At 46.5% G+C, this 22617-nt stretch overlaps 1 protein-coding gene across 1 annotated transcript in view; it reads right to left on the reverse strand.

Annotated features, from left to right (window-relative positions):
* The window catches only part of LOC112264394 (inactive phospholipase C-like protein 2), a 50242-nt gene that overhangs the window by 12332 nt on the left and 15293 nt on the right, over positions 1-22617 (reverse strand). Inside the window, exons 2-9 of the mRNA XM_024440976.2 lie at positions 10901-11002; positions 10523-10672; positions 10021-10181; positions 9002-9719; positions 4605-5819; positions 4119-4368; positions 3536-3822; positions 699-902 (exon numbers count right to left, since the gene is read on the reverse strand). Of these exons, the coding sequence (XP_024296744.2) occupies positions 699-902; positions 3536-3822; positions 4119-4368; positions 4605-5819; positions 9002-9719; positions 10021-10181; positions 10523-10672; positions 10901-11002 (3087 nt within the window). The remainder of the gene's footprint in view (positions 1-698; positions 903-3535; positions 3823-4118; positions 4369-4604; positions 5820-9001; positions 9720-10020; positions 10182-10522; positions 10673-10900; positions 11003-22617) is intronic.

Below are 22617 nucleotides of genomic sequence, written 5' to 3' on the forward strand. Positions count from 1 at the left end.
GAGACAGAGAGGGAGGCAGGGAGATGGAGGGGAAGGGAGAGTGGGGAAGGGAGAGCAAGCGAGAGACTGGGGGAAGGGGGGAGCGAGGGAAGGGAGAGCGAGTGAGAGAGGGGGAAGGGAAAGAGAGAGGGGAAGAGAGAGCGATGGAGAAAGAAAGGGAGAGTGAGGGAGAGCGAGAGAGCGGGGGAAGGGAGAGCGAGAGAGTGGGGGAAGGGAGAGCAAGAGAAGGGAGAGCGAGAGAGAGAGGGGGAAGGGAGAGTGGGGGAAGGGAGAGTGAGAGAGGGAGAGGAAGGGAGAGTGGGGGAAGGGAGAGTGAGAGTGAGAGAGGGAGGGGGAAGGGAGAGTGGGGGAAGGGAGAGCGAGCGAGAGAGTGGGGGAAGGGGAGCGAGTGAGGGGAGGGGGAAGGGAAAGAGAGAGGGGAAGAGAGAGAGCGATGGAGAAAGAAAGAGAGAATGAGGGAGAGCGAGAGAGCGGGGGAAGGGAGAGCGAGAGAGCGGGGGAAGGGAGAGCAAGAGAAGGGAGAGCGAGAGAGAGAGAGGGGGAAGGGAGATAGAGGAGAGGGCCATAGAGAAAGAGTAGTTAAAAACATCAAAGAATCAGAAAGAAACAATCAACATCATTTAATTTGTATTCATCACCCAAAGCCCTAGAAAAAAATCTAATGTGAAGGATTGATTGATTAATTAATTATTTCTCACCATTTCATAAGTGGACACCACCCTGCGTAGGACGTCCGGCAGGGGCCCCTGAGACTCCATGGAGGGGTACTGCTCCTTCAGCTCAAACAGCAGCAGGGGGGCCCCATCAGCGCCCGAAACACGGGTCCCCAGGGCCAACACACACTGCATGAGGTTAGCCACCGCTGACACCCCACACAGATCCCTGAAAACTGCCACCGAGTTCTACAGGGACAGAGAGAGAAAGCGAGGCGGGGGGGGTTGTTAAGGCAACACGCGTATGTACAGTGCCTACGAAAAGTATTAAGACCCCTTGACATTTTCCACATTTTGTTACGTTACAACCTTATTCTAAAATGGATTAAAATAGTTTTCCCCCCGCATCAATCTACACATAATATCCCGTAATGAAAAAAACAAAAACTGTTAATAATTTAAATTTGCCAATTTATTAAAAATAAAAAATGGAAATATCACACTTAAAAAAGTATTCATACCCTTTACTCAGTACTTTGTTGAAGCACCTTTGGCAACGATTTCATCCTCGAGTCTTATTGGGTATGATGCTACAAGCTTCGCACACCTATATTTGGGGAGTTTCTCCCATTCTTCTCTGCAGATCCTCTCAAGCTCTGTCAGGTTGGATGGGGAGTGTTGCTGCACAGCTATATTCAGGTCTTTCCAGAGATGTTCAATTGGATTCAAGTCCGGGCTCTGGCTGGGCCACTAAAATACATTGAGACTTGTCCCGAAGCTACTCCTGCGTTGTCTTGGGTGTGTGCTTAGGGTCGTTGTCCTGTTGGAAGGTGAACCTTTGCCCCAGTCTGAGGTCCTGAGCGCTCTGGAGCAGGTTTTCATCAAGGATCTCTCTGTACTTTGCTCCGTTCATCTTTGTCTCAATCCTGACTAGTCTCCCAGTCCCTGCCTCTGAAAAACATTCCCACAGTATGATGCTGCCTCCACCATGCTTCACTGTAGGGAAGGTGCCAGGTTTCCTCCAGACGTGACGCTTGGCATTCAGGGTAAAGACTTCAATCTTGGTTTCATCAGACCAGAAAATCTTGTTTCTCATGGTCGGAGAGCCTTTAGGTGCCTTTTGGCAAACTCCAAGTGGGCTGTCATATGCCTTGCACTGAGGAGTGGCTTCTGTCTGGGCACTCTACCATAAAGGCCTGATTGGTGGAGTGCTGCAGAGATGGTTGTCCTTCTGGAAGGTTCTCCCATCTCCTCAGAAGAAGTCTAGAGCTCTATCAGATTGACCATAAGGTTCTTGGTCACCTCCCTGACCAAAGCCCATCTCAGTTTGGCTGGATGGCCAGCTCTAGGAAGAGTCTTGGTGGTTCCAAACTTCTTCCATTTAAGAATGATGGAGGCCACAGTGTTCTTGGGGACCTTCAATGCTGCAGACATTTTTTGGTACCCTTCCCCAGATCTGTGCCCTGACACAATCCTTTCTCGAACCTCTACGAACAATTCCTTCGACCTCATGGTTTGGTTTTTGCTCTGACATGTGCTGTCAACTGTGGGACCTTATATAGATAGGTATGTGCATTTCCAAATTATGTCCAATCAATTGAATTTACCACAAGTGGACTCCAATCAAGTTGTAGAAACATCTCAAGGATGATCAATGGAAACAGGATGCACCTGAGCTCAATTTCGAGTCTCATAGCAAAGGGTCTGAATACTTATTTAAATAAGGTATTTCTGTTTTTTATTTTTCATACATTTGCTAAACTTTCTGTTTTTGCATTGTCATAATGGTGTATCGTTTTAGAATAAGGCTGTAATGTAACAAAATGTGTAAAAAGTGAAGGGGTCTGAATCATTTCTGAAGGCACCATATATAAACACACACACACACACACACACACACTTTCCCTGTATTGGTGATGCAGTGGGATTACATACTGCAATCCCCTACTGAGTGATTAGAGTTGCTGAGGGTTTATTCATGGAACAAACTGTCACATGGTTTCCTGGGATACCATCACTGAGAGAACATCTGATTGTATTATAGAAGCTTTATGAGTACGCAATTAAAGAGACAACCACAAATCGAATGTGTCACTACCACACTAATTAAATGAATGATTATTATGGTCATTCAACCTCTAAAATCTAAATAAAAAAGTTTTATTTAACAACTGACATTGACAGAGAGGCTGTTCTAATCTCTTCATGATGTCATGATGCTTGCCTTCAGAGTTTACTTCTGTTTAGGTGTGTGTGTGTGTGTGTGTGTGTGTGTGTGTGTGTGTGTGTGTGCGTGTGCTTGCATGCGTACCCACTTATGTCCATACGTAGCTATGTGCGTACATGCAATTGTGTGTGTGTGTGTGTGTCTTCACTATCTGTTTGCATTAGTGCATTAGTCTACGACATCATAGTCTGGCATGAATCCCAGTCATCTCCAGCCTAAACAGATTAGAGCAACTCCATATCACTTAGACAGCCAGACTAATGGTAACAGTTACAGGTACCATAACCTTACCATAACCTTTCCATAACCTTACCATAATCTGTCAGTCTAAAGCAGAGCTTCATAGATCAGGCTAAATTGCCAGTTTAGACACAGTAAATATTATCTCACTGGTTCTGTGTTGTTTTCCTCCATTCAGTCTGCAGCTGTTGATGTCTCTAGAGGAATGACCATGTCAGCCATCTTTAGCTGAGTCATAATTTAGTGATCACTGAGATTGGACCCTCAAGGGGTTGGGATATATACCTGAAGTTGACTTGGGTATTCTGAGCTGGACATCATCCGTTGTAAATACAGGTATACAGGTATTTCTGTCCTTCAATCTGAAAATGGTGACTGTCTATATGATAAATGACTATCCTCCTCTCCTCCTCACCTGCATGTTCTCCCGCATGTCTGTGGCTTCCTTCAATGACGGGGCCGCCATTTTGAAAACATCATCCAAGGCTTTGACCCCCAGGTCCCTGAGTGCAGCGTACTCCCTCCCTCGCCTCGCCTTTCGCACAGACAGCCCCCGCTTGTGGGACTTGCCCCCTCCTCTCCGGTTGGTGAGAGCCACATGGACGAACAGCCGGGCGTACGGGAGGTCCTCCCCCATCAGAGACTGTAATGGTACGTGCCGGTAGCCTGGCTGTAAGCACTCCAGGGGAATGGTATACTGACCTGTGGTAAAACAGGGGAGATTAAAATTGATGTACAGTGGTGTTAGACAATGAAATGACCATGAGAAGATAGTGAATGTTCACTCACTCTTTAACTGCTACCAAGTGTTCTTTATTTTAGCTAGTGATACTTCCCCAGTGAACTAGCGATGACCTTCATATGGCTGAAAAGTTGTTGTAGTATCACTAGTTCAACCCAAAGCAGACTGGACACCGGACTAGCAGTCCGTGCAGAGCTGAACTTCGCCCTCCCGCCACTACTGACCTGCTGACCTTTGCCCTCGTTCCAGTACTAACCTATGAACTCATCCCCTATGAATTCATCATCAAGCACCACGAAGCGCACCATGGCCAGCTCGGGCAGGTTGATCTGGAACTCAAAGCTTTCGTCGAAGATGGGGTTGTCTCCGTTCTCCACCACTGTGCGGGTGCGGCGCTCGGCACAGTCGGCAGGGATACCATGGATCTCCACGTAGACGTACGGGTCCACCACATCTCCTTTAGCTCCAGAACCACACGGACGGGGCAAGTTCTGACCACTGATCACCTGCATGGATGGATTGGTTTGTTGATTGTTTGAGTGTCAATTTGTGTGTTAGTTTGTTTGTCTGTTTGATTGTTCATTTGTTTGTTTGATTGAAATGGTCCCACATCTTATTTTAATTCAGGTGCAAGAGAAGTGTACTAAATTACAAACAATACCATTCAGGCAGTGTGTAGGAGCCTCTATTAAACTGATAGAAATAGACAGACAACAGTGGTGTTAATCTGCTAGCCACTCACCTTAACATGGAGCAGCTGAGGGGACACACCCGGCACAGATTCTCTTGTATTGGCGCTGAAATATGAAACCTCCTGTCGCATGATGGTGGGTCGCAGCACATACCCACAATTCCCGTTCTGGCGGAACCAGGCGATGTTTAGGTCCATCATCAACCCAGGCGTCTGGTAGTTCATAGCCACAATCTGGCAACCGCACTTCCACAGGTCCTGTGGGTTCATGTTGCTGGAGTCGATGCGCATGGTGCTGGGGTAGACCCGCGACAGGAAGCGCTTGTTGTAGTTGACAAAGTCTCCCGGGCGCTCGCTGGCGCAGCGCACCGCTAGGGTCTCGTTGAACGAGCAGAACTCCCAGGGTTTCTGGGTTGAGAAAGACTTCTGGAAGTCTGTGAAACGTACTGACTTGCACAGAGTCACCAAGTCCGAGAGCTCCTTCAGAAGCTGGAACCGTTTAGAGGGAGGAGCAGGGGTCAGGGTTTTCACGCTACTAGTAACACCCCCCCCGCCACCTTTCTGTCCCCCCTCCCCTCCTGCTCCTTCACTGTTACCAGCCTTCATCCTCTGGCACATCTCCGCCCCCTCGTCTTCATCAGTCACATCCCCCTCCGTCTCACCACACCCCTCCTTCAACTTCTGCCCCTTCAGCAGGATCTTGCCCCTCAGGGCATGGGGCGAGGGCAGGTACCCCTCCCCTTCCCCGAGGGGTCCCGTGTATAACCTCTCCCCTAGTATTCTCCTCAGGTGCTGGAGCATGACTCTCTGCTGGCAGGGGGAGCAGTGGTTCTCCAAGCACAGGATTAGAGGACACTCTGACGCTGCGAATGAAAAGCACCCAATCACGTCCAGGACACAGCGGAACAGGACAGGCGAGGTGAGGGTGTAACCAGTATAAACCACGGGTTCGTCATCAGGGCCGTCCCACACGTCCACCTCCACACACCTGCAGCCCATCTTTAAAGCCCGGATGTAGCCGGTGATGTCAGAGGGCCCCCTGAACTGGTCCTCGATGAGGTAGGTGTTGTGGGAGGAGTTGATGTAGTAGTGGGATAAGGGCTGGCTCATGTCCTGGCACATCTGGCTGTGCTCCGGGTCAAACAAGTGGCACTCCAGGGACGTAAGATAGCTGGTGAAACCGTCCAATGAGAGGCAGCCCTGGCGACGGCCCTCCTCCGACGGCTCGTGGGATTGGATGAGCTCCAGACTGGTGTCTTCAGTCACCTAGACAGGGAGGTGAGAGCAGAACAGAGAGATTCTCTTGAAGTGACATACAGTACCAGTCAAAGGTTTGGACACACCTACTAATTACAGGTTATTTCGTTATTTTTTTAAACTATTTTCTACATTGTAGAATAATAGTGAAGACATCAAAACTATGAAATAACACATGGAATCATGTAGTAACCAAAAATTAGTTAAACAAATCAAAATGTATTTTATATTTGAGATTCTTCAAAGTAGCCACCCTTTGACTTGATGACAGCTTTCCACACTCTTGGCATTCTCTCAACCAGATTCATTAGGTAGTCACCTGGAATGCATTTCAATTAACAGTTGTGCCTTGTTAATTTGTGGAATTTCTTTGGTTAATGCATTTGAGCCAATCAGTTGTGTTGTGACATGGTAGGGATGATTTCCCCCTCTAGGGGAGGGGGGAATCTGTGCCTTATACAGAAGATAGCTCTATTTGGTAAAAGACCAAGTCCATATTATGGCAAGAACAGCTCAAATAAGCAAAGAGAAATGGCAGTCCATCATTACTTTAAGACATGAAGGTCAATCAATACAGAACATTTCCAGAACTTGCAATCCAAATTTAAGATTTTTGGTTCCAACCACCGTGTCTTTGTGAGACGCAGAGTAGGTGAACAGATGATCTCTGCATGTGTGGTTCCCACCGTGAAGCATGGGGGAGGAGGTGTGATGGTGCTTTGCTGGTGACATTCATTTATAATTCAAGGCACACTTAACCAGCATGGCTACCACAGCATTCTGCAGCGATTCGCCATCCCATCTGGTTTGCGCTTAGTGGGACTATCATTTGTTTTTCAACAGGACAATGACCCAACACACCACCAGGCTGTGTAAGGGCTATTTGACCAAGAAGGAGAGTGATGGAGTGCTGCATCAGATGACCTGGTCTCCACAATCCCCGAACTCCAACCCAATTGAGATAGTTTGGGATGAGTTGGACCGCAGAGTGAAGGAAAAGCAGTCAACAAGTGCTCAGCATATGTGGGAACTCCTTCAAGACTATTGGAAAAGCATTCCAGGTGAAGCTGCTTGAGAGAATTCCAAGAGTCTGCAAAGTTGTCATCAAGGGAAATGGTGGCTACTTTGAAGAATCTCAAATATACTTTGATTTGTTTAACACTTTTTTTGGTTCTTACATGATTCCATATGTGTTATTTCATAGTTTTGATGTCCTCACTATTATTCTACAATGTAGAAAATAGTACAAATAAAGAAAAACCCTTGAATGAGTAGGTTTCGTCCAAACTTTTGACTAGTACTGTAGTTCTATTCGGTAAAACCTGACACAACAACTGTCCATTGGAGTTATGGCTGTTATGGTGACCATTTTACCGCCATACCGGTGGTCACGAGTCATGACTGCAGTCAAATTCTACATGACCGTTTAGTCACGGTAACTAGGCATCTCCAAAACTGTGCTCTGATGCTGCTGATGGTTATTAGAAGCATACCAAACTTGCTAATTGCCAGTCTCTAATGGCCTGGTATTCAGAGCTCTATTGTTCCTCTAATTACTAATTACGCAACATTTCTACAGGCTATGCAATTGTAGAGTTTTGATGGCCTCTATTAAAAAGAGGAGGATCCCATCAGATTTCTATAATCTAGGACTACTATATTTATTTCTCAACTTTGCTAATATTAAGAACATTGCTTCGCTTTACAACATGAGTATAGCCTACCTAGCTGGCATGAAAATGAACAACGGGAAAAGCGTCCTCCATTATCTATTTAAGTGCAAAAATGATACGTATTTTTTCTAAATCAAAACTAATTTCACACATATATTATGTAATATATGTAAAAACAAGATTAAATTAAGAATAGTCTGATGGCTGACAATATTATAATTTGTGAATGATGTATTATCACTGAATGATGCCCAGCATAAGGCAAGAAGCAGCGCATTCTTTTTCCCCAGACTTTTTCAAATCGTAGTCACACACATCACATAACCTAGCCCATAGGTCTATATGTTTTGATAAGGTTTGTATCACAACTAAAGTGGCCAAATAACTCCAAATGTAGCCTAGACCTAGCACCATGGAACACGCTTAGAGAGCACGTAGCCTACAGAGCCTAGTGAAAGATGTGTTCTTATAAACTCAGTCATTACACAATCATGTGTGAAAACAGTTTTGACTGGCCAGGATCCTAGCTTTCTCGTGCTGCTAGTAGGCCCAGGCTATAACAGATACCTTTCTTCTTTATTTGCATAGGAAAAATGTGGCCTTTTGTAAACATATTTCAAGCAACTATACTGCACTTTATATGACTGGAGACATTAGCAGAATCGTTTGTAATATGTCAAATTTAAGGCTAGTCAACTCTGCTGACACGGACAAACAATCAATAAAAACACTGTTGTCCATAAAATAGGCAGGAGAGAAGGGAAGACACAAATATAGTATGAAGTCCATCTAAACTGGAGGACGAAATGATTGTCCAAAAACATACAGACCCAACAATGATAAATATTGAATAGCCACAGTGCGCATAAATAACTCTAAATTAAGCATATGGGAGGACATGTGTCTTTGTTAACTGCTGAACACAGAATAGTGCGAACTCTCTCAGAAAATATCCTTTCTATTTTATTCAGCTACTATATGTTCAATTGTATTATTCATACTATAAAATAATGCCACAGAATTCTAGGCAAATCTTGTCTGCTAAATGAACTAGTGTAGCCCACAGCCATATGGCATAGCCTCAGAATATGCTATTCTGTTATTCTGAAATAGGCTTCATTTTCTTCATATCATGTTTCTTTAGACCTGTCTAAAATAAATCATTAATTCATTGTGAAGGTGTAGGCTATATTAAATGGATTTATTTGACTTTTTAAAATGTAGATGTTCCAAAGGTCTGCATCAGTGGCTTGCTTGTAGGCTGTGCGTTGAAGCCAGGAGATGCTAAACGTCTTCATGTTAGTTGTTGGTCAATTACCGTGAGATCGGCAGTTATTTGCATGACAATCACCGGCTGACAAAATTGACCGCCACAGCCCTAATTGCAGGGACACTTTATTTCTTATCAGCTAGACAGAGCTAAGAAGGACAAAAGAGAAGGAAAAGAGAGGAGAAACAGGGAGAGACAAAACACAAGAACAGTTCTTCTGGTATAATATTCCTCTTCCCAATCCTTACCTGAGCCACGCCCTGCTCAGCCTCCAGGAACTTCATCAGATCCTTGGTATCCAGGAACTCCTTGTTGCTAGAGAACTGCACAAGGAGGAAGTAGATCTCCGGTCGGGTGCAAAGTTCGTGAAATACCTCAATGAACTCCTCCTTGGTGACCCTGTCCTCTATTTCTCCTCTTCTGTTGTCTGTGTTACCTTTAGCCACCACCTCAGTTCTAGTCCCAGTCACATCTCCGATACCGACCACCTCAGTTCTAGTCCCAGTCACATCTCCTTTACCCACCACCTCAGTTCTAGTCCCAGTCACATCTCCTATACCGACCACCTCAGTTCTAGTCCCAGCCCCATCTCCTATACCGACCACCTCAATTCCATCCCCAGAACCAGTCCCAGCTCCAGCTACAACTGAAGTCCCAACCATTGCTTCAGGTAGAGCCACAGCCCCAACATCAGTTCCAACTCCAGTTGTCCGAGCCCCCCTCGTCCTCTCTTTGATTCGATGGAGCTCCTTAAACCTGCGTTCTACTTTCCCACTCCTCACTCCAGGGTTAACACTCTTGATCAGTCCTACCGCCGACCGCAAACTGATCCCCTCCTCCTCTCTTCCACCGAGTCCATTTGAAACAACCTTAGAGGAGAACATCTCTGCTAGCCAGACGAGACGAAGGCTGTCCTCACTGCTGGCTATCATATCCATGGCATGCTTCCCATACAGAATCAGATACCTAGGATGAGACAGAGAAGGATTACAATGAGATGTCGTCATAATTTAAAGATACTAGGGTAGGAAATAATATGGGAGATGAGCCAACTCTTCCAATTGTTTTCATTCACTTCATTGTCTCACTGGGACTTCCATTTCGGTGCCAGTGGATCTTCAGATTGTTACAGTATGACATCACTGGGCCATGGAGAGTTGGCTAAACTACAGCACAACCAGATCTGGCAACCCGGAAATACTTTGTCGACATGTATTCTACATCCAGATCTGGCAACCCAGCAAGACATTGAAGACATGTATCCTACCTTAGGCCAGTTACCCAAACGTTGGCCACCTCTGCAGAGTTAGCTACCAGGTCCAGAGCTTCATAGGTCTCTCCGTAGATGATAGAGAAGGCACAGTCCTCAGAGATCTGGTCATAGATGCCGTTGGTCCTAAATGTCTCTGTGTTGCGGCCGGTGCGGACCTGGAATGACACAAAGAAGGATCCAATCAAAAGTCAGTGAAGGAACTCGGTGAAACAATAGGAACAGTATACAAGGAGTCAGCTGTTCCTATTGTTTTACTGAGTTCTTTCACTGACTGATTGTTCTATTTAGCTCCAAGACAGTGCTGAAGAATAGTCAACTCCTGATGAGCGCAAACTCCATTTAAATGTATTGCAGATCATCCAATTAAAATAGTTCTGGTTCAGTGCATAAACTCACTCATGGCATTCCCCAGCCATTGCATTTATTAGGAGTTAACTCTATTATGATTCATAGCATCCCTGTCTCCACTTTGTTCTCCTCCTGGGTGTGTACCTACCTCTCTGATGGAGGAGATGGCGATGCGGGCCTTATCTGACTCCTTCTTGGAGGGCTCCCATCGCAGGGCCTGCAGACTTGACTCCAGTAGGTAGTAGCGTTGGTAGACGCGTGAGTTGGAGCGCACCTTCCGCAGCTCAGTACCCCTCACCTGAGACAAACAGCACGTCAATTATGCACAGACCTCGATCCTATTCGCTGGGAAGCAAACTGGACGAAATAGACTACCTGGCCAATGAAAAATGCCTGTTTTCGTTTTCCGTTGCGAAACGTTTTTCAACAGTGTGCACTAATGAATAACTGAAACCAATAGACACTGCCACTGCAGAACTGTATAACTAGTTTATAACTAGTGTGTGTAATAGGTGATGTTCCCCACCATAGCACTGATGCAGTCTGCAGCGCTGCTGATCTTCCTCTCAGAGAGACTGCTGCTGAAGGAAACCGTCTTCTTCCTCTCACGACCAGCACGAGAACCATCCTACAGAGAGACAGAGGGAGGGAGACAGAGGGGAAGAGGATGAGAGGGGAAGCGATAGGAGGAAATTGGGAAAGTGGAGAGAGAGTGGAGCAGAGGGAAAGGGAGAAAGATATTAATACAGATGAATCTACACTCCAACCAGCACAGGTTCATTACACTCTTTAGTTGTTTCTTCTGATATCATGTGTCAGAGTGCCTTTGCCCTTCACCCTTAACCCATTAATCAAACACTGATGGGCTTTGAGAAATCCGATTGTCCTTCATGACTTTGGCCTCCAAATCGTCTGAGTTCTAAATCACTCTTCCGCACAATCAACCACTCAATAGGGCAGAGAGAGAGAGCGAGAGAGAGAGAGAGAGAGAGAGAGAGAGAGAGAGAGAGAGAGAGCCATTAGAGGGAAGGATGACAACATTGTTTGGGGGTGGTGGGGTGGGTTTATTTAATTACAGATATATCTAGCTCTAGAAAAAAACTATCAAAGAGAATCAATAGCAGCATCAATGATGGAGTCTGACAGAATGATGGAGCATCAGGAAAGACAGAGGGAATACTGTTGCGTCCTGTAATCCAATCACGTTAACACACATTGAAAGGTGTCCTGACGCGGCCAATGACGACTGGCGACCTTATCATTCAGCCTAGTCAATACACAAGAACAGATTTAAACCTAAAAAAATGTGGGCCTCCCGAGTGGCGCAGCGGTCTCAGGCACTACAGTGCTTGAAGCATCACTACAGACCCGGGTTCGATCCCAGGCTGTGTTACAGCCAGCTGTGACCCGGCGACCCATGAGGAGGTGCACAATTGGCCCAGCGTCGTTAGGGGAGGGTTTGGCAGACTGGAATTTCCTTGTCCTTGTCCGTGCTCTAGCAGCTCCTTGTGGCAGGACGGCCAACTTCAAGCTGACTTCAGTCGCCAGCTGCACTGTGTTTCCTCTGACACATTGGTGAGGCTGGTTTCCGGGTTAAGTGAGCAGTGTGTCAAGAAGTTGTGCGGCTTGGCCTGGTCGTGTTTCAGAGGACGCATGGCTCTTGACCTTTGCCCTACGGACTCGGGAGAGGCAGTTGCAGCAGTGGGACAAGACTGTAACTACCAATTGGGGAGAAAAAGGGGTCAACCTTTTTATATATTTTTTATTATTCAGAATAAATTCAATATAAACCCACACAAAAACCCATAGAGAAATTGACAAAACAAATAGATGTAGGACCTGTTTCTACATCTGCATTGCTTGCTGTTTGGGTTTTAGGCTGGGTTTCTGTACAGCACTTTGAGATATCAGCTGATGTAAGAAGGGCTTTATAAATAAATTGGATTTGATCTCCTTCTGTCTTCTGCACCTCCTTCTGTCTTCTGCACCTCCTTCTGCCTTCTGCATCTCCTTCTGCATCTCCTTCTGTCTTCTGCACCTCCTTCTGCCTTCTGCATCTCCTTCTCCATCTCCTTCTGCCTTCTGCATCTCCTTCTGCATCTCCTTGTGTCTTCTGCATCTCCTTGTGTCTTCTGCATCTCCTTTTGCCTTCTGCATCTCCTTGTGTCTTCTGCATCTCCTTTTGCCTTCTGCATCTCCTTTTGCCTTCTGCATCTCCTTCTGCCTTCTGCATCTCCTTCTGCCTTCAGCATCTCCTTCTGCCTTCAGCATCTCCTTCTGCCTTCAGCATCTCCTTCTGCCTTCAGCATCTCCTTCTGCCTTCTGCATCTCCTTCTGCCTTCTGCATCTCCTTCTGCATCTCCATCTGCCTTCTGCATCTCTTTCTGCCTTCTGCATCTCCTTCTGTCTTCTGCATCTCCTTCTCTCTTCTGCATCTCCTTCTGCCTTCTGCATCTCCTTCGCATCTCCTTCTGTCTTCTGCATCTCCTTCTGTCTTCTGCATCTCCTTCTGTCTTCTGCATCTCCTTCTGTCTTCTGCATCTCCTTCTGTCTTCTGCATCTCCTTCTGTCTTCTGCATCTCCTTCTGTCTTCTGCATCTCCTTGTGTCTTCTGCATCTCCTTCTGCCTTCTGCATCTCCTTCTGCCTTCTGCATCTCCTTCTGCCTTCTGCATCTCCTTCTGCCTTCTGCATCTCATTCTGCCTTCTGCACCTCCTTCTGCCTTCTGCACCTGCACCTCCTTCTGCATCTCCTTGTGTCTTCTGCATCTCCTTCTGCCTTCTGCATCTCCTTCTGCCTTCTGCATCTCCTTCTGCCTTCTGCATCTCCTTCTGCCTTCTGCATCTCCTTCTGCCTTCTGCACCTCCTTCTGCCTTCTGCATCTCCTTCTGCATCTCCTTGTGTCTTCTGCATCTCCTTCTGCCTTCTGCATCTCCTTCTGCATCTCCTTGTGTCTTCTGCATCTCCTTGTGTCTTCTGCATCTCCTTCTGTCTTCTGCATCTCCTTCTGTCTTCTACATCTTCTGCATCTGCGTCAACCTTGTTCAGAAGCTCTAGATGAAACTGTGTGCTAAATGACCATGTCATTCCGTTAAGGTTGCCTGCATCATCAACTGATCAGGGTCAAAGGTTAGTTGGCTAGTCAGGCATGAGCAAATGAAAAGCCCCTTTGACTGTTCACTGTAAACTGTAGGACTGTTCAGTAGAAAGAGGGAGAGAAAGAAAGGGAAAGAGAGAGAGGGAAAGAGAGAGAGGGGTGAAAGAGATTGAGCGAGAGAGGAAGAAAGAGTGGGAGAGGGGGGAAAGAGAGAATGTGGAAATTCCTGTTATGTATACTTGAGTGTGGTCACAGAGGTGAGAAGGGGAGAATTGGCCCAGCGTCGTCCGGGTTAGGAGAGTGTTTCCTCAGACACATTGGTGTGGCTGGCTTCTGGGTTAAGCGGGTGGGTTTTAAGAAGAGAGGTTTGGCGGGTCATGTTTCAGAGGACGCATGACTCCACCTTCGCCTCCCAAGCCCGTTAGGGGGCGAGTAAAGACAAGGTTGAAATTGGGGAGAAAAATGGGGTAAAATACCCCCCCAAAAATGTATAGTTGTCTATCCCTGTACCAAAACTAGATTTCCCATGTGGACACTATGAGAATGTTTGATCAGTGACACATTGTAACCACTGCATGAACAACCAGACAGAGAGAGAACGGTGGTGGTGTTTAAGTCCCTGCTCCTTCATGTGACTCCACCTCAAACAGATGTTCTCCCAACAGGGATCAATTATGTCTGATCATCTTATCTCCTTTATCAACTCATGGTTCCCTCTTCTCTATTCCCTCTCTTTTCTTGTTCCTGGATGAGAAAGAACGAGTATCCCTTGCCTTTCTGCTGTTTCTATTTGAATATCATGGCAGAAACACTGGTTGCGCACACAGACAGACAACTGTACTAGATACAGAGCTGCACTGCTGTCAAAGAAAATCAATGTGGCACTAAATCTACAGTACCAGTAGAGTTTCTCCACAGCCATTCACACCCAAGTGAAATCACTGGACATACAGGAAATACCATCCAAATGCATTTAAAGACTAGTTTCTCTCGCAGTTCAAAGACCTGTGTCTATTCTATGTATAGCTTAAAAGTCAGATTAATGTTATAGGTACCAAATGGCACCCTACTCCCTATATAGTGCCGTACCCTATGGGCCCTGGTCGAAAGTAGTGCCCTATAGGGAAATAGGGTGCTATTTGGGAAGCAGACAGACAGTAACAGACTCTAGAACTAGGATATGTAGTTCTATGAGGTTCATGTGGTAGCCTCACACCAGCAGAGGTTTGCGTGTCTGTTAGGCTGGAGGAGCAAATGCCATGTGACCTATTCAATAGACTGATTAAATTGAAGTCTGTATAGGGCCACTTCATACTGTATGTAATAAACTCACAAAAAAAAGAAATGTCCTCTCACTGTCAACTGCTTTTATTTTCAGCAAACTTAACATGTGTAAATATTTGTATGAACATAACAAGATTCAACAGACATAAACTGAACAAGTTCCACCGACATGTGACTAACCTGAACTGGGATAATGTGTCCCTGAACAAAGGGGGGTCAAAATCAAAAGTAACAGTCGGTATCTGGTGTGGCCACTGCATTAAGTACTGCAGTGCATCTCCTCCTCATGGACTGCACCATATTTGCCAGTTCTTGATGTGAGATGTTACCTCACTCTTCCACCAAGGCACCTGCAAGTTCCCAGACATTTCTGGGGGTGAATGGCCCTCACCCTCTGACCCAACAGGTCCCAGACGTGCTCAATGGGATTGAGATCCGGGCTCTTCGCTGGCCATGGCCGAACACTAACATTCCTGTCTTGCAGGAAATCATGCACAGAACGAGCAGTATGGCTGGTGGCATTGTCATGCTGGGAGATCATGTCAGGATGAGCCTGCAGGAAGGGTACCACATGAGGGAGGAGGATGTCTTCTCTGTAACGCACAGCACAGATTGCCTGCAATGACAACAAGCTCAGTCCGATGATGCTGTGACACACCGCCCCATACCATGACGGACCTTCCACCTCCAAATCGATCCTGTTCCAGAGTACAGGCCTCGGTGTAACGCTCATTCCTTCGATGATAAACGCAAATCCGACCATCACCCCTGGTGAGACTAAACCGCGACTCATCAGTGAAGAGCACTTTTTGCCAGTCCTGTCTGGTCCAGCAACGGTGGGTTTGTGCCTATAGGCGATGTTGTTGCCGGTGATGTCTGGTGAGGACCTGCCTTAAAACAGTCTTACAAGCCCTCAGTCCAGCCTCTCTCAGGCTAATGTGGACAGTCTGAGCAGTGATGGAGGCCATGTGCGTTCCTGGTGTAACTCGGGCAGTTGAGATGTTTATACCTGTCCCGCAGGTGTGATGTTCGGATGTACCGATCCTGTGCAGGGGTTGTTACATGTGGTCTGCCACTGTGAGGACGATCCGCTGTCCATCCTGTCTCCCTTTAGTGCTGTCTTTGGCGTCTCACAGTACGGACATTGCAATTTATTGCCCTGGCCACATCTGCAGTCCTCATGCCTCCTTGCAGCATGCCTAAGGCACGTTCACGCAGATGAGCAGGGACCCTGGGCATCTTTCATTTGGTGTTTTTCAGAGTAAGTAGAAAGGCCTTTTTAGTGTCCTAAGTTTTCATAACTGTGGCCTTAATTGCCTACCGTCTGTAAGCTGTTAGTGTCTTAACGACCGTTCCACAGGTGCATGTTCATTAATTGTTTATGGTTCATTGAACAAGCATGGGAAATGGTGTTTAAACCCTTTACAATAAAGATCTGTGAAGTTATTTGGATTTTTACAAATTATCTTTGAAAGACAGGGTCCTGAAAAAGGAATGTTTCTTTTTTTGCTGAGTATATGTCTACACACACACACACACACACACACACACACACACACACACACACACACACACACACACACACACGCACACACAACCTCATTACATGTATCAATAAAAAACACACACACACACTAATCTCTGACGTCAATATAGACCCTGAACACATTACCTTGAAAAGAGATGAGCTGGTCACACACAAACACACTCATTCAGTTGTAAACAAGTGGCCAATGTGCACATGTAAACGAGCACAGTGAGAAAACACACTTACATACACCCTGTGTTCACTGTCTTCTAACATTTTCATCAAAGAGCCATGTAACCTTTTAAGGTCTGTAACCTCTGCTTGAATTATATAATTAGCCACGCTACCTTAGACTGAGGCGTGTGTGTGTGTGTGTGTGTGTGTGTGTGTGTGTGTGTGTGTGTGTGTGTGTGTGTGTGTGTGTGTGTGTCGGTGGAAGACAGAGCAAGAGAGGAAAAAAAGAAAAAGGAAAAAGAAACAAAGCTTTGGTCCTGAACTGTTGTCCTTTGAGGCTTTAAAACCATGATGTTGAACATTCAAAGCAACTGGGAAACGTCCATGACAGGCATTGTAGTCCCCTTAGATTGCTATGTAACTTCTGAGTGATAGGGAGCACAAGCACCACCACAAATCATCCTACACCACTGCACACACACTCGTCGTAACTATGACAACTAGCATAGCCTTGTCAGCAAATGACTGCTGTCTGAACACACACAAGTCCGGTCACTTGTAACTTGCTGTTTGGCCAGTCTGTATTACAAAACAGAATTGAAAAACAACAGTGATTCGAGCATTAAGGCCTGCAGTGTGAACAAGGCTTTTGAAAACTCATGATTGATGACATACTTTGCTCTGAAACACACATGCAGGTACCAGCAGGCTCAAACACCTGGCTGTGATCATCTGAGATTTCTGTGTTAAAACACAAACATATACACACCACCAAAAACCATCAGGCTAAAAACATTATACATCTTCTGGACGGTGGCTTAGCATTAAAAAGGTTAGTACAAACTATGATCATATTTGTCTCACTTCTGCACCTGTATGTGTGTGTGTCTGTGTGTGTGTGTGTGTGTGTGTGTGTGTGTATCTGTGTGTCTGTGTGTCAGGGTTGAGGTCAATTCCATTTAAATTCCAGTCAATTCAGAACGTAAACCAAACTCCAATTCCACATTGTCCTCATTGAAAAGCATTGAATAGAATTGACATTTCAGTGTACTTCCTGAATTGACTGGAATTGAAATGGAATTGACCCCAACTCTGTTGTGCATGTGAGTGTGTGTTAATGCATCGATGCGTATTTGATACAGTATGGGACAGGAAGTCAATGTTACAACACAGAGGATAAACAGGAAGTATGAAGTGGTCATGTCATTCACTCAGCAACAACATGATTCAACACCATTTACTACGCAACACCCACACCAATTCAGAACCAGCAGATAGTCGAGTCAAAACCACCAACAAGAGCTTACCAGAAGTGTCTCCTTCTTTACAAGTCTTTGATGTTCCAGATGAGATGCAGGTTTGAGGATGATTCAAAAGGCAGACATGAAAAGGTCATTGTGACAGCAATCTAACCACAGTTTCTGCTGAAAAGGTCACAGCCGGAGCTCTCTTGTAGGCCTTCAGCTAAGCCCCAAACCCACTGAAACACTAGAGGCTGCAGGGTACAGGAGTATGAGCAATCAATATGTGAATATTTGTTTGGTTGTTTGGGCATGAACAGAGTATTTGTTTCAAATGTAGACTGCATCAGTGGTGCCTTGGTGAGTTAGGGGCTGATGATGAATCTAGTGATGGTTCTCTCTCTCGCACACCAACATATTTTTTGTGAAGAGCCCTCACTTAACCTCAGCACTCCTCCATAGCAACAGCTGGATTACCATCCAGACTTCTGTACTCTCCTGCTGTGTGTGTGTGTGTGTGTGTGTGTGTGTGTGTGTGTGTGTGTGTGTGTGTGTGTGTGTGTGTGTGTGTGTGTGTGTGTGTGTGTTGCAGAGAACAGGCCTAGCTGTGTATTGTTTGGCTGTGGTTACTTGCTCTAAAACAGCCTGAAGCAATGTGAATTGGTGTAAAGGTGGTCCAAAGCAGGCTAAAGTGGGCTAAAGATTCCAGTCAGTGTTAACTAAAGTAGCAGGTAAGAGGAGCTACAACTCAAACCATATCCCTCTCCAGCTGTCTGCCAAGCCCCAAGCTAACACTGTTCTCTCAGTCAGAAAACACATCAAAATAACTCTCTCTCAAACACACACACACGATCTCCCACATTACCATATATGGTGGTTAGGTTGTCTAAGACACGCACACACACATAATGAGGACATCATTACTACTCATACAATACTACAAACACTCGATTTGTTAGGTCATCAAACAGTTGAAAATAAATAAAACAAGTTCCAAAGACACTCACCACACCTCTGTGTGTTTTGGTGTCCGTAACTGTGACGAAACAGGAAGCAAAGACAACATTTTGTTGTCCTGTTGTTTTTGTTGTCCAACAGTCCTGTTGTCTTATCGTAATCTCCACTAACATGAACTTCAGTCTCAGAGACAGGGCACTACCCAGAGACAGGGCACTACCCAGAGACAGGTTACTGCCCAGAGACAGGTTACTACCCAGAGACAGGTTACTACCCAGAGACAGGCCACTACCCAGAGACAGGTTACTACCCAGAGACAGGTTACTACCCAGAGACAGGTTACTACCCAGAGACAGGGCACTACCCAGAGACAGGTTACTACCCAGAGACAGGTTACTACCCAGAGACAGGTCACTACCCAGAGACAGGGCACTACCCAGAGATAGGGCACTACCCAGAGACAGGTTACTAGCCAGAGACAGGTTACTAGCCAGAGACAGGTTACTACCCAGACACAGGTTACTACCCAGAGATAAAGTACTACTTAGAAGGCACAAGAGCACCCTTACCTACCTACCCACCCTGAGACAGGGTACTAACCAGAGCACCCTTAAATACCTTCCCGCCCTGAGACAGGGTACTAACCAGAGCACCCTGACCGACCTACCCACCCTGAGACAGGGTACTAACCAGAGCACCCTTACCTGCCTACCCACCCTGAGACAGGGTACTAACCAGAGCACCCTTACCTACCTACCCACCCTGAGACAGGATACTAACCAGAGCACCCTTACCTACCTACCCACCTAGCATGAGCATTAGAGAAAAAGAGAGGAGAAAACAGGCCTGTGTTCCAAAGTAGTGCACTATATAGGGAATAGGCTACCATTTGGGACAGCTCAGGGGTGAAATTAGGACAGGAGGGAAGGTCTCTAACCAACTAAAAGGAGAGGAAGAGAGGGGTAAGACAGGAGGGAAGGTCTCTAACCAACTAAAAGGAGAGGAAGAGAGGGGTAGACAAGAGGGAAGGTCTCTAACCAACTAAAAGGAGAGAGGAGGAGAGGGGTAAGACAGGAGGGAAGGTCTCTAACCAACTAAAAGGAGAGAGGAAGAGAGGGGTAAGACAGGAGGGAAGGTCTCTAACCAACTAAAAGGAGAGAGGAAGAGAGGGGTAAGAGAGGAGGGAAGGTCTCTAACCAACTAAAAGGAGAGGAAGAGAGGGGTAAGAGAGGAGGGAAGGTCTCTAACCAACTTAAAGGAGAGGAAGAGAGGGGTAAGAGAGGAGGGAAGGTCTCTAACCAACTAAAAGGAGTGAGGAGGAGAGGGGTAGACAGGAGGGAAGGTCTCTAACCAACTAAAAGGAGTGAGGAGGAGAGGGGTAGACAGGAGGGAAGGTCTCTAACCAACTAAAAGGAGAGGAAGAGAGGGGTAAGAGAGGAGGGAAGGTCTCTAACCAACTTAAAGGGAAAGAGGAAGAGAGGGGTAAGAGAGGAGGGAAGGTCTCTAACCAACTAAAAGGAGTGAGGAGGAGAGGGGTAGACAGGAGGGAAGGTCTCTAACCAACTAAAAGGAGAGGAAGAGAGTGGTAAGACAGGAGGGAAGGTCTCTAACCAACTAAAAGGAGAGAGGAAGAGAGGGGTAAGAGGAGGGAAGGTCTCTAACCAACTAAAAGGAGAGAGGAAGAGAGGGGTAAGAGAGGAGGGAAGGTCTCTAACCAACTTAAAGGGAAAGAGGAAGAGAGGGGTAAGACAGGATGGAAGGTCTCTAACCAACTAAAAGGAGAGAGGAAGAGAGGGGTAAGACAGGAGGGAAGGTCTCTAACCAACTAAAAGGAGAGAGGAAGAGAGGGGTAAGACAGGAGGGAAGGTCTCTAACCAACTAAAAGGAGAGAGGAGGAGAGGGGTAAGACAGGAGGGAAGGTCTCTAACCAACTAAAAGGAGAGAGGAGGAGAGGGGTAAGACAGGAGGGAAGGTCTCTAACCAACTAAAAGGAGAGAGGAGGAGAGGGGTAAGACAGGAGGGAAGGTCTCTAACCAACTAAAAGGAGAGAGGAGGAGAGGGGTAAGACAGGAGGGAAGGTCTCTAACCAACTAAAAGGAGAGAGGAGGAGAGGGGTAAGACAGGAGGGAAGGTCTCTAACCAACTAAAAGGAGAGGAAGAGAGGGGTAAGACAGGAGGGAAGGTCTCTAACCAACTAAAAGGAGAGAGGAAGAGAGGGGTAAGACAGGAGGGAAGGTCTCTAACCAACTAAAAGGAGAGAGGAAGAGAGGGGTAAGACAGGAGGGAAGGTTTCTAACCAACTAAAAGGAGAGAGAGGAAGAGAGGGGTAAGACAGGAGGGAAGGTCTCTAACCAACTAAAAGGAGAGAGGAAGAGAGGGGTAAGACAGGAGGGAAGGTCTCTAACCAACTAAAAGGAGAGAGGAAGAGAGGGTTAAGACAGGAGGGAAGGTTTCTAACCAACTAAAAGGAGAGAGGAAGAGAGGGGTAAGACAGGAGGGAAGGTCTCTAACCAACTAAAAGGAGAGAGGAAGAGAGGGGTAAGACAGGAGGGAAGGTCTCAAACCAACTAAAAGGAGTGAGGAAGAGAGGGGTAAGACAGGAGGGAAGGTCTCTAACCAACTAAAAGGAGAGAGGAAGAGAGGGGTAAGACAGGAGGGAAGGTCTCTAACCAACTAAAAGGAGAGAGGAAGAGAGGGGTAAGACAGGAGGGAAGGTCTCTAACCAACTAAAAGGAGAGAGGAAGAGAGGGTTAAGACAGGAGGGAAGGTTTCTAACCAACTAAAAGGAGAGAGGAAGAGAGGGGTAAGACAGGAGGGAAGGTCTCTAACCAACTAAAAGGAGAGAGGAAGAGAGGGGTAAGACAGGAGGGAAGGTCTCAAACCAACTAAAAGGAGTGAGGAAGAGAGGGGTAAGACAGGAGGGAAGGTCTCTAACCAACTAAAAGGAGAGAGGAAGAGAGGGGTAAGACAGGAGGGAAGGTCTCTAACCAACTAAAAGGAGAGAGGAAGAGAGGGGTAAGACAGGAGGGAAGGTCTCTAACCAACTAAAAGGAGAGAGGAAGAGAGGGTTAAGACAGGAGGGAAGGTTTCTAACCAACTAAAAGGAGAGAGGAAGAGAGGGGTAAGACAGGAGGGAAGGTCTCTAACCAACTAAAAGGAGAGAGGAAGAGAGGGGTAAGACAGGAGGGAAGGTCTCAAACCAACTAAAAGGAGTGAGGAAGAGAGGGGTAAGACAGGATGGAAGGTCTCTAACCAACTAAAAGGAGCGGAAGAGAGGGTTAAGACAGGAGGGAAGGTCTCTAACCAACTAAAAGGTGAGGAAGAGAGGGGTAAGACAGGAGGGAAGGTCTCTAACCAACTAAAATGAGAGAGGAGGAGAGTGGTAAGACAGGAGGGAAGGTCTCTAACCAACTAAAAGGAGAGAGGAAGAGAGGGGTAAGACAGGAGGGAAGGTCTCTAACCAACTAAAATGAGAGAGGAGGAGAGTGGTAAGACAGGAGGGAAGGTCTCTAACCAACTAAAAGGAGAGGAAGAGAGGGGTAAGACAGGCGGGAAGGTCTCTAACCAACTAAAAGGAGAGAGGAGGAGAGGGTTAAGACAGGAGGGAAGGTCTCTAACCAACTAAAAGGAGAGAGGAAGAGAGGGGTAAGACAGGAGGGAAGGTCTCTAACCAACTAAAATGAGAGAGGAGGAGAGTGGTAAGACAGGAGGGAAGGTCTCTAACCAACTAAAAGGAGAGAGGAGGAGAGGGGTAAGACAGGAGGGAAGGTCTCTAACCCACTAAAAGGAGAGAGGAGGAGAGGGGTAAGACAGGAGGGAAGGTCTCTAACCAACTAAAAGGAGAGAGGAAGAGAGGGGTAAGACAGGAGGGAAGGTCTCTAACCAACTAAAAGGAGAGAGGTGGAGAGGGTTAAGACAGGAGGGAAGGTCTCTAACCAACTAAAAGGAGAGAGGAGGAGAGG

Source organism: Oncorhynchus tshawytscha, linkage group LG13 (assembly GCF_018296145.1).
Source record: "Oncorhynchus tshawytscha isolate Ot180627B linkage group LG13, Otsh_v2.0, whole genome shotgun sequence".
Taxonomy (NCBI): Eukaryota; Metazoa; Chordata; class Actinopteri; order Salmoniformes; family Salmonidae; genus Oncorhynchus; species Oncorhynchus tshawytscha.